At 39.2% G+C, this 13,172-nt stretch overlaps 1 protein-coding gene across 1 annotated transcript in view; it reads right to left on the reverse strand.

The window, feature by feature from the left end:
* The window catches only part of ldlrad4b (low density lipoprotein receptor class A domain containing 4b), a 75,257-nt gene that overhangs the window by 36,909 nt on the left and 25,176 nt on the right, over positions 1–13,172 (reverse strand). Inside the window, exon 3 of the mRNA XM_052147753.1 lies at positions 12,917–13,057. Coding sequence (XP_052003713.1) covers positions 12,917–13,057 — 141 coding nt within the window. The remainder of the gene's footprint in view (positions 1–12,916; positions 13,058–13,172) is intronic.

Below are 13,172 nucleotides of genomic sequence, written 5' to 3' on the forward strand. Positions count from 1 at the left end.
GTTTTTCGTTTGGTCTTTTGAGCTGAATCTGATTGGATTCCCGAGCAACTCACTGTTTAAGACGACTCCATTTATCGCTCTGCCTCTTTTCCTCCTCTTGTTTTTATTCACCGCCTATCGCTCTTTGAAGGGAACGAATGAATGCAAGGGAGGAGAGCTGTCAGTTTCTCATCTTTAATGGCCCCAGCTGCATCATTACTCTCTCAGCACACAGGGTCAAACGGACTTTAGGTAACAGATGAAGAAATGAGGGAGGGATGAAGGCCACCGAGAGAGAGGGAGAGAGAGATTCCATCATACTGGGAGGTTCGAGAAACAAAATGACTGAATGTATACACCCAAGTTAATGAGTGAATACAGAAGAATAGTGGCCGATAGACCTCCAACTCAGCCACGATAAACAATCCCCGATTCCACTGTGAGCCTGCGTGAGGTGACACTGTCTGAAACCCATCAGTACTGACGGTGTTGACAGCCTACGAATACAGAACCACAAGGCACTCACACTCAAAAACAGCCCTGCTAATGCTGCGACGTGTGTGGGATGTGGATCAAAGAAGCTTGGGCTAAGAAAGAAAAGACGAAGGAGAGAATGCAGGAATCATATATTTCTCTTTTCGGACTGACAGTATTCTCATTCTTTGCGAAGCTCTAGAAAAAAATATGCACCCAAAACGAACTAATTTACAACAAAAAAACAAATCACAACAGTCACTATTGAGTGTGCGATTAATTTAGCAACAGGTGCTCAGCCTCTTTGTTCGTTAAAGGAAAAATGTACCCAAAAATGAAAATCCTGTCATCATTTACATGTTATTCTAATCCTGTATGGTGATGATAGGCCGAATGTTCTATCTCAGTCATCATTCACTTTTATTGCAAGTTAATCATGAATGAGACTACACTGCATAACATCTCCTTTTGTGTTACCCAAAAAGACCTAGAACAACGTTAGGGTAAGTAAATGATGACAGAATTTTCATTTTTAGTTGAAGTATTTCTTTAAAGTGTTAATCTAAAAAAAGACTCCCGGTCCTTAAGTCATCACCCATCTTTAGAGATAAATTACTTTTCTTAATCCCGAATATTGTGCAAAGTCAAATAATGAATCAAAGTGAATGCAAACAAAGGAGAAGTCATCAAATACCAAACAAGTGTCTCATTCACACCATCATTATCATCTGTCATTAAAACCTTGATTAAGACACTCTGAACTTCATTCATGTCTCCTTTACAGTCGGACATTCCTGTATTCCAAACAATTCCATCATCCGGCACTCTCAAGAAGTTCAAACGCTTCATCTGGGACTTGCCCACCCTCCAAGCGACGCTGATTGCATACAGAAGACATGACGTCGGTTTGGTAATGAGGCCCTTAGCATGAAAATGCAGCCCGCTGTGGTCGGCCTAGATTAGCATGAAAGATGATGGAGATTAGTGATGGAAATCCTAAACTCAAACAAACTGATTGTTGAGCTCTTCACATCAGACAAGGCTCGAAATGTGACCTCCGTGACCTCTAACCCACCTGTTTTAAAACTGTAGAGAGGATAGGAAGGAAAAACGTGAGGAGAAAGGAAGGGAGAGAGAGAGAGAGAGAGAGAGAGAGAGAGAGAGAGAGAGAGAGCCAGAAGAAAAAAACCCAGGATTTTCATCCAGGAGTCCACGAAGGTCCGTTTACTGATCTAGATATTTCTTTAAAAAAATTCTACATTTCAAAATGTGGGCTTTTTCTAAACTTACATGATTTACTTGTCTTATATCATATCATTTGTTGGTTGCTTTCATAAACAAATTGTAAATCTCTGATGGTTTGACAATACAATGAAACCCAGGACATGGCAAAGGATGTTTAAAGAATGTTCCAGGTTCAAAACGAGATAATAAGGATAATAAGGCACTTACAATGGAATTGAATGGCACCAGTCCATAAACGTTAAAATACACACCGTTTGTAAAGTTAACATTCTTTTAGTGTGACAAAATCAGGGTATTTACCCGCGTTACAGCGTTTACCAGATTACATGGTTTACCCTTGTTACGTCTTCACAATGATGTTATAGAAGGCAAGCAAGTTATTTTATCACAATAAAAATTGTTAACACGTATAATGTGTATGTCTTTAGGCCATACTTTTTAAATATTGTGATTTTTAATGGTTATAGACTGGCACCATTCATTTCCATTGTAAGTGTCTTGCTGTAACCATAATTTTCTTCAAGAAAAGGTTGACAACCCCTTAGGAACATCAAAGTGGGACATGATGTCCAGTGTGACAGGGACAAGTTCTCACTAAGTCTTGTGCTTGTCTACAGCTCTTCAGAAACTCTTCTCACACACATACTCGTGTGATGAGAGCAATTAACAAACACACAAACTGTTGAAGAGGTTGATTTACATACTCTTTAAAGTGTGCCGTGCCGCCTTCAAAGAGACAGAAAGTACCCCAAGCATTTATGCAGAGCAAATAAACGTTTGTGGTTTTATGTCTGATGGTTGTTGTAGGTTTTACAGCAAAGTTCTGTGTTGGCATTCTATGACAGTAAAAGACAAATGTGAGCAGTGTTGTGGTTGTTCTCATCACAGCCAGGGCTAAAGTTTACATAAGGTAAGATAATCCTCAGTGTGGTTTCTTCTGTGGAGTTCAGGTGTGGAATGCTGTCATGTTAAATCAGCATTGCTCTTAAACTAATACCTGCAGAAAAAGCGTGATCTGTGGCCTGCATGAACTTGCACAACATAGACGCTCACTTATATCTCTTTTAAATCTATTAAAAGTCTACTTCTCTGTGTGTCAGCACAATGGACATTACCATGCACTTCACCAGATAGCCCTCATGACCCTTAAAACCAGACTGAGACACATTCTGACAATCTTGTGGCTCGATTAAGAACCTGAAGTGTTTCATTTAAGGTATTCCTTATCTAAGTTTTCCCTCTGGAAAACTAAGAGATCCAATAAAGAGTTTGTGGCTTTTATTCCATGTGCATTAGCTTTGAAGCCATCCATACACATAATGGTGCCTATTCCTGTACTCCACAGATTTTTTTGTCCAATTAAATACTTTCAATAATGAGAATGTCCCTCCCCTTAACACCACCTGCAACAGAGTAAGTAACAAATCATGGTTCATGGCTGGGATGTAACTCAAGCATTTTTACCTTTTTAAAAAGGAGAACCCACCCTTTAATATTTCCCAAAGTGCTTGTTAAGTGACTTCATGGGGTCTTTAGACTTCTGTTTCTATGGTTTATGGGGTCTTTTTTTAATTTGCCTTACTTTTGGGACTTCTTATATTGATGGCTTTAGTTATCAGTCAAAAACTGCTAAAATAAATATGCTGTTGGTAGTTGTTATTCTTGATTATGTAGTTCCCATCTCATAATGTATTTTCTGTCATAGGGGGTTTGGCTCATCTGTGAGGGTTTGGTCAAGTACAGACCCAGTGGGCGCAGTGTGCTGGATTCAAATCACACTATTATCTTAATAGAGAATGAGCTTTGCCTATTATAAGGTCCAGCTAAGCAGCGTGAAGTCTGATTTTTCTATGCTGTGTTTTGTTACATAATTCAATTGAGGATAGAGGCAAGGGTGTTATGCCGTCTGAATATCTGCAGCCTCTCTAGTTTTAATACCCCAGTCAGACTTGTCTTTCTGCAAATATTTTCAAGTGTGAAAACACACACACACATAAGCACATTATAACAAATGCAACACATGAAATTAAAATCCTCAAAATTGACTCACTCGTTCTGTTTCCAACAACAGCTCAGCTCAGTAAAGGCAGTATTCATAATTAATTAAATATTTATAAAGTTTTCACTTAAACAATTCAAGGTTGCTAAAATTTCCATGACACGGAAAAGTCATGGAATACTAAATGACGATCACAGACTGATTTATTTTATCAACTACATGACCATTCATTCCTCACTGAGGCCATGTGGACACCTGGTATTAAGATGTGGTTTGGGTGATCCGGTCGCAAGTGTACAAGCCAGATACTATACATCACCATTACACCTGGTTGTCTCTTTTGACCACTTGTATTCAGATTTTGTGTTCAGGGGAGAGTCTTTGATATCATGAGGACATACATCAATCATTATGTCTATGTATTACTAAGAGATCATATAGCACAAAAAAGTAACTTATGTATTAAGTTATTGAATCATACATACATACAGATAAAGTCAGAAGTTTACAAACACCTTAGCCAAATACATTTACAGTAAATCAGATTTTCACAATTCCTTACATTTAAACGTAGAAAATATCCCATGCTTAAGGTCAGTTAGGATCAGTACTTTATTTTAAGAATGTGAAATGTCAGAATAATAGAAGAGAGAAATATTTATTTCAGCTTTTATTCCTTTCATCACATTCCCAGTGGGTCAGAAGTTTACATAGACTTTGTTTTTATTAGCATTGCCTTTAAATGGTTTAATGGTCAAACGTTTTGTGTAGTCTTCCACAAGGTTTTCACAATAAGTTGCTGGAATTTTGGCCCATTCCTCCAGACAGAACTGGTGTCAGAGTCATGTTTATAGACCTCCTTTCTCACACATGATTTTTCAGTTCTGCTTAATAAAAAGTATGAAAATATACAATGCAAAAATATCATATACAACCACAACAACCTCGAATTTCATCAGACATTTCAAAAACCACAAGGAAAGGTAAGTAAATAATTTCATTATCATTTCAGATAGATTCATATGTAAAATTACTGTTATAATGTTTGTGGGTTGTCAGTAAATTAAAATGATTCACAATTAATGTCATGTTTTGTAGTGCGACAAGTTTTAAATGACCCGACATTGCCTCTAAATGTGTGTGTGCCTTTCTAAACCCTCTCAACAGTCAACAATATACCATAACCATTTGTTGGCAATATAAAAACATAACAGGCAGATTTGCAGTCACAACACTTTATTTAAAACGTGACAAGTAGAATAAAATATAGAGAACTACTTACACTCACCTAAAGGATTATTAGGAACACCATACTAATACTGTGTTTGACCCCCTTTCGCCTTCAGAACTGTCTTAATTCTACGTGGCATTGATTCAACAAGGTGCTGAAAGCATTCTTTAGAAATGTTGGCCTATATTGATAGGATAGCATCTTGCAGTTGATGGAGATTTGTGGGATGCACATCCAGGACATGAAGCTCCCGTTCCACCACATCCCAAAGATGCTCTATTGGGTTGAGATCTGGTGACTGTGGGGGCCATTTTAGCACTGTGAACTCATTGTCATGTTCAAGAAACCAATTTGAAATGATTCGAGCTTTGTGACATGGTGCATTATCCTGCTGGAAGTAGCCATCAGAGGATGGGTACATGGTGGCCATAAAGGGATGGACATGGTCAGAAACAATGCTCAGATAGGCCGTGGCATTTAAACAATGCCCAATTGGCACTAAGGGGCCTAAAGTGTGCCAAGAAAACATCCTCCACACCATTACACCACCACCACCAGCCTGCACAGTGGTAACAAGGCATGATGGATCCATGTTCTCATTCTGTTTACGCCAAATTCTGACTCTACCATCTGAATGTCTCAACAGAAATCGAGACTCATCAGACCAGGCAACATTTTTCCAGTCTTCAACTGTCCAATTTTGGTGAGCTCTTGCAAATTGTAGCCTCTTTTTCCTATTTGTAGTGGAGATGAGTGGTACCCGGTGGGGTCTTTTGCTGTTGTAGCCCATCCGCCTCAAGGTTGTGCGTGTTGTGGCTTCACAAATGCTTTGCTGCATACCTCGGTTGTAACGAGTGGTTATTTCAGGCAAAGTTGCTCTTCTATAAGCTTGAATCGGTCGGCCCATTCTCCTCTGACCTCTAGCATCAACAAGGCATTTTCAGCCCACAGGACTGCCGCATACTGGATGTTTTTCCTTTTCACACCATTCTTTGTAAACCCTAGAAATGGTTGTGCGTGAAAATCCCAGTAACTGAGCAGATTGTGAAATACTCAGACCGGCCCGTCTGGCACCAACAACCATGCCACGCTCAAAATTGCTTAAATCACTTTTCTTTCCCATTCTGACATTCAGTTTGGAGTTCAGGAGATTGTCTTGACCAGGACCACACCCCTAAATGCATTGAATCAACTGCCATGTGATTGGTTGATTAGATAATTGCATTAATGAGAAATTGAACAGGTGTTCCTAATAATCCTTTAGGTGAGTGTATGACGAAAGTGCTCTCATAGTGATTATGACTTCTGAAGACTTTTACTAAAGCCCTTGAATGCAATACCTTTATTACTATTTTATATAAATGAAAAAAAAAATGCCATCGAAACTTTTCTGGAGATACATTTATATAAAATAGTAATAAAGCCCTTGAATGCAATACCTTTATTACTATTTTATATAAATGTATCTCCAGAAAAGTTTCGATGGCATTTTTTTTTTCATCTTACCTCCGTATAACGCCTAATGCAGGGATTGGGAACCTTTTTTCAGTCAGGAGCCAATTTGAAAATTTTGGTTGATGCATTTTTTCAAAAGAGCCATACCACAAACTAATAATTTCATATTTTCAAAAACAACGTTTTTGAATAAATTAAAATGCTTGTATTGCCCATAGACTACTCAAAAACAAACAAATATGCAAACATTAATAGGTAACATGTTGCAATATGGAATTGAATACACGTGCTGGTCTCCATAAAATTACTTCATGAAAATTGTAACTTCACTTTTGGGTTGGGTGATATGTAAAAAATATTTTAATGATAATTGCATTTAAAATATTGCGATATCCGATTATATGGTAAATATTTTTGCTAGATTGATTATGCTTTAAAAATTAAATGAATTTATTGAAACACGAAAAACTTAAAAGATATTTCTAAATTCAAATTGCACTTTAAACACAAATCCAAACATTTACCATCTCCAACTTCCCCATTTGCCATCATAAGTATCAGTATGTGGAAACAGGTGCAAATTAAGAACTAAAGACAATTATAAAAGTAAAGATAATTATAATAATCATTATAATAAATAAGCCTAATAAATTCCTTTGTGTTCCCAAAAAATGCTGCCAAATATGTTCTTATCAAATGTGTTTGTATTGCATTTGTTAATTGCTGCCTAAAGAAAAGAAAATAGAACAAAATATTTGCTTCAAGGTGAACCTGTCTTATATTACTTTATGATTTAAACACTGTTTCTTTAATACAAAGATACCTGTATATATTACTGATCCTGCAGTCACATTCACAATGCGTAAGAGCGAACTAAACTCACAGTACCTCACAAGATGATCGGAGATCATGTGCAGCATTCTTATAGACTACATTATTCTTGCAAACTGTTTTCAATAAATGAAACAGAGAAAAAATGAGTGATAACTCTTAACATGCGCTTGTTCCATGAGACAGGTTTCCGTTGCATGCCTCTGAACAAGCAGAGAATCAGACATGAGCATTGATGTCTGTTCTTAAAAATTTCATAAAGTGTTTCTTCAAGTGCGTCTTTTTGACTAACAGCATTTCTTGTCATGTGTCACTCTGAGACCTCTTACATGTCACCCACCTGTTGTGGGTAGATGAGCAAAATGACTCGTGCATTAAATACATTTGGACGAGGAGCTCGAACTGGATTGAGCCTCGTTGCATACACGCAGTGTTATACAGTGTTTCTAAAAATCTGAACAATTCAGATTATAAGGTATCTAGAATTATTCACAGTATTTTTAAGTGCCCACGATAAAAATACTGTGCATGTTCATTAACGCAATTTACTAATATATATATATATATATATATATATACACACACTCCCCTAAAGGATTATTAGGAACACCTGTTCAATTTCTCATTAATGCAATTATCTAATCAACCAATCACATGACAGTTGCTTCAATGCATTTAGGGGTGTGGTCCTGGTCAAGACAATCTCCTGAACTCCAAACTGAATGTCAGAATGGGAAAGAAAGGTGATTTAAGCAATTTTGAGTGTGGCATGGTTGTTGGTGCCAGACGGGCCGGTCTGAGTATTTCACAATCTGCTCAGTTACTGGGATTTTCACGCACAACCATTTCTAGGGTTTACAAAGAATGGTGTGAAAAGGGAAAAACATCCAGTATGCGGCAGTCCTGTGGGCGAAAATGCCTTGTTGATGCTAGAGGTCAGAGGAGAATAGGCCGACTGATTCAAGCTGATAGAAGAGCAACTTTGCCTGAAATAACCACTCGTTACAACCGAGGTATGCAGCAAAGCATTTGTGAAGCCACAACACGCACAACCTTGAGGCGGATGGGATACAACAGCAGAAGACCCCACCGGGTACCACTCATCTCCACTGCAAATAGGAAAAAGAGGCTACAATTTGCAAGAGCTCACCAAAATTGGACAGTTGAAGACTGGAAAAATGTTGCCTGGTCTGATGAGTCTCGATTTCTGTTGAGACATTCAGATGGTAGAGTCAGAATTTGGCGTAAACAGAATGAGAACATGGATCCATCATGCCTTGTTACCACTGTACAGGCTGGTGGTGGTGGTGTAATGGTGTGGGGGATGTTTTCTTGGCACACTTTAGGCCCCTTAGTGCCAATTGGGCATCATTTAAATGCCATGGCCTATCTGAGCATTGTTTCTGACCATGTCCATCCCTTTATGGCCACCATGTACCCATCCTCTGATGGCTACTTCCAGCAGGATAATGCACCATGTCACAAAGCTCGAATCATTTCAAATTGGTTTCTTGAACATGACAATGAGTTCACTGTACTAAAATGGCCCCCACAGTCACCAGATCTCAACCCAATAGAGCATCTTTGGGATGTGGTGGAACGGGAGCTTTGTGCCCTGGATGTGCATCCCACAAATCTCCATCAACTGCAAGATGCTATCCTATCAATATGGGCCAACATTTCTAAAGAATGCTTTCAGCACCATGTTGAATCAATGCCACGTAGAATTAAGGCAGTTCTGAAGGCGAAAGGGGGTCAAACACAGTATTAGTATGGTGTTACTAATAATCCTTTAGGTGAGTGTATATATATATATATATATATATATATTAGCAAATTGCGAGAAAAAGGACACATTACTGTTATACAAGAACACATTACTGTTATACAATTCATATACAAAAAATGAATGTAAAGATATGTATATAAATCATCTTTTCAGAGCAAAAATAAATATTTATTTCAAAAATTAACCTCTATTTATTTTAGTACTGTGGCTTGACTTGACTTGAAACTCATCAGGACTTGACTTGACTTGCTTGATTCGTCTGCACTGCACTTGAGACTTGACTCGAGACTTGATGGTTAAGACTTGAGACGCTTGTGACTTGAACATGTGTGACTTGCTCCCACTTCTGTTCTGCATGCCTTTCAGTTCAAATAAAATTCATTCACAAACTTGTGCAGTGTATTCGTGATAAAATATAAAAAACATGAGAGTGGCTCGTGCCCATTTTTGAGCTTATTTGCACCATTTGCAAAGGAAATAAATAAGACAAACAGATGAAATTAACAAAGACAACGAGTAGGGAGATGTGGGCGATTTTTATTTTCCAATCATTTTGTTTGTCACATGCTACTGCTCTCCTCTTTCAATAAACTTAAAAATAATGGCTTGTCCATGTTTTTGCATTTTGTGCTTATTTGCAAATTAATATTTCATATATAAAAACAGCTGAAATAATCATTTTATTTTCTAAAGAAAGTTTCAAAAGAGATGTTGTTTGTAATGTCTTTCATCCACAATGACCATTAAAGGGAAACAATCTTTTTAATATCAAAGTTGATAGAAAGTAAAAAATACACTTTTTATTTCTTTTTGTAATTTATCTTTCATTATAACACTGTACATTTGAATATTTAATTTTTACAGCAATGATTTCGGTTAACAGCAGCTGCGCTTGAATCTGCAAGCTTGCTATCATATCGCAGGAGACTGAATCATAATAATATGTCTCTATTTTTTAATGCATCTCTGCTGTGTATGATGCTCTCATGGTGTTCACTGGTTGCCAGTATGTCACAACAGTCTATGATAGTGACGAGAACTATTCAAAACAGTTTTCTATTCATATAAATGTTAGCATTTCACATTGACTGTAAATTATATGTAATTTTACAGTGTAGGGCATTGACGTATAACTTGCAAAAGTGTGACAAAGGGCACTTTTCAACGAAATATCAATGATCGGATCAGTATCGGCTGATCAAAGTGTTAAAATATCGGTGATCGTATCGGCCTCATATTTCCAGATCGGTGCACAATTATAATTTAGACCAATTTGTAAACTGGTTCAACTGCTACATTAAAAAGTACCAAATCAAAAAAATGATTTACTTTTCAAATCAGACATCCCTGTGGCTTGCTAGCAGGTTTTCCTATACATAAGAGCAATATTTAGCTGTTGAAATATTTTAGAGCATAACTAGAAAAATGTATATTCACAATAGAAATCCATAACTTTTCCATGACTTGTTAAAAGTTTAAATTAATTTCCTTGACCTTTTTAGGCCTTTTTCTTTTTACTATAAATTCTCCTCCCTGCACAGTAAATCTCAACTTTACCTTTCACATTCTTCTTCTTGTGTTTTTGGTGGTTAACACTCTTCATATATATGCCCCCTACTGGTCAGGAAGAAGAATGTCTAGGAAAGAATTACTTCAATATTGCTCTGTTTCTCACCCACACCTATCATTTCACTTCTAAAGATTTGGATTAAAACACTGGAGTAAATTTTGGGTGAACTATCCCTTTAAATGAACAACATGCTTTACCCTTCTACACACCTGATACCAAGAAACACAAACAACTGATCAACAACTGACCATAAAGATCACTAATGCCCATTCTACAATCTCGGCAAAGCTTTTCATCATGCTCTTCAATAAACACCCTCTCTCACTCCCTCTTCCTCTGCAGAGGCTGTCTGACAGTCCTGACCACAATCCATTTACTGTGTGCGGAGAGAGAGAGAGATTTTGTGCAGGGTGTCTAGACTGTATTCATGATCAATCTGTCTGGCCCCGCTGTAGACAGAGATGGCAAACTCGATTAGATTCTAAACATTTCCTCTGATTCTGTCTTGCTCTCAGCATATTGCATCTTCACTAACATCTATCAGCATCATTCATCTCTCGGTCTCTCTCTCTCTCCCTCTAGCAGTAAATGACGACTGTTTGTCTGCTCGAGAAATGAGCATTATTGCTTTAAAGGAATAATGTGACAATGAGGAGGGTGGGGCCAGGCTGTGAGGACACACACCCGGCCCTGAATCGGGCTAATCTGCAAGGAGAGGGATAAAGATGAGCCGGAGGCACCATTTCGAGAGAGAGCCACTTGTGGCTGCCGGGTGTGTGTGTGTCTATGTGTTTACGCTGATTTAAGTAAATTGATGTTATTAAAAGCTACGCTTACTCTTCAGCCAGTTCCAGTCTCCTCCTTGCCCACCTTACCCCGTTACATTGGTGTCGAAACCCGGGAAGGAGTAGGGATGCACTGTTGCGGACTCCTCATCGCTGCCATCCATCAGGGGAGCAGCCGCGGCTGTCTTCCTGGGGACGGAATGGTCGCTGCCGGCCACCAGAGGTCGGAGGAGTGGCTGAGGACCAGGCGACGGTGTGTCCGGTAAACGGCGAGCCAGTTTTCTCTCCTCTCTCTGTTGCTCCACCTTGCTCTTTCCCTCGCTCTTTCCCTCCCCTCATCTCTCACAGTGCTGCAGAAAGGCAGGGAAGACCTGCCGGCAGGCACGGCCAGAAGGGCAACACCCCCCTCCAACAAGGAGGGGAGGGGAGTACATCATGCCATGGGTTTCCCTGGCCTGAGTCGGGCAATGGAGTGTGACGAAGAGGAGGGTGGGGCCGGGCCACGAGGACACACACCCGGCCTTGAATCGGGCTAATCAGCCGGGAGGGGGATAAAGACGAGCCAGAGGCACCAGTTCGAGAGAGAGAGCCACATGTGTCGGCTGGGCATGTGTTTCTATGTGTTTGTTTTTACGATAATTTAAGCTCATTTATGTTATTAAAAGTTATGTTTACTGTTCAGTTGCTTGCCGCAGTCTCCTTGCCCACATTATCCCATTACATATAGTTCACCCAAAAAACTTTTCTGTCATCATGTACAGACCCTCAGTCTAGCAGAATGTCCATGCTGCCCTTTTCCATCCAATAAAAGTAAAATTGACCACAGCTGTTGCAAGATTTTTATTGAATAATGACACAAAGCTATCCTTTGGCTTCAGAAGTCTTGATATTTAGTGCATGAGTGGTATGAACTACTTTTATGATATATTTAAAGTGCTTTTTGTCCTTTTTGGAGCTTGACCGCTCCTGGTCCCCATCCACTTTCACTGTATGGAGAACAGCAGAATGAACATAATTTTGTGTTCCACGGACAAAAATTATTAAATGGGTTTGGAATGACATGAGGGTTAGTAAATGACAGAATTGCTTATTTTGGGTGAACTAATCCTTAAACTTCAACTGAAGAAACCCCTCAGAGCAGAGGAAACACAGGAGAGTATGAGACAGCAAAAACGGATGACAGACTTTTTGCACAGGGAGGACAGAGAGAGACAGACAAAGCTTTTTTGTTTTTTGTTTTTGTCTGCTCTGGTTTGCTCAAACTTGAAGACACAAAAGAGCTCTGGTAGATCAAAGCTGACTGGCTGCCACAGTCTCACATTCAGACCACTTAGACACATACGCATGCACACACTCCTTCTCGAAATTTCGGTGTGCGAAGACACCACTTAACACTCGTCTCACACTCACACCCTGCAGGTGGTTTGGACACTTTAACGCCTGAGGAATTCAGATGAGAACCGACCAATGAGAAGCCAGAAAACATCCTGCTGACCTCATCAGAAGCAGAACACTTTGAAAAGGAGGACAGAACCAACAGGGAGAGACACAGACTCACAGCTGAAGATGGCAGATGCAGGATGCTGGGTGGAGATGGGGCAGTGCTCCTCATCACTGTTGTCTCCACAGTGGTTGAGCTGATCACAGACCTGCGAGTCCAGGTTCAGACATCTGCCGTTAGTGCACAGGAATCTGCACTCTATGGACAAAAAAAAAAAACACACAAAACACCAGAAACCGCAGTGACTCATAGAGAAACTATTTCAGACGTTAATCAATAACAATCAGAGTCCGTCTCTGTTTTCACACCTGCT

Source organism: Xyrauchen texanus, chromosome 17, assembly GCF_025860055.1.
Source record: "Xyrauchen texanus isolate HMW12.3.18 chromosome 17, RBS_HiC_50CHRs, whole genome shotgun sequence".
NCBI classification, from domain to species: domain Eukaryota; kingdom Metazoa; phylum Chordata; class Actinopteri; order Cypriniformes; family Catostomidae; genus Xyrauchen; species Xyrauchen texanus.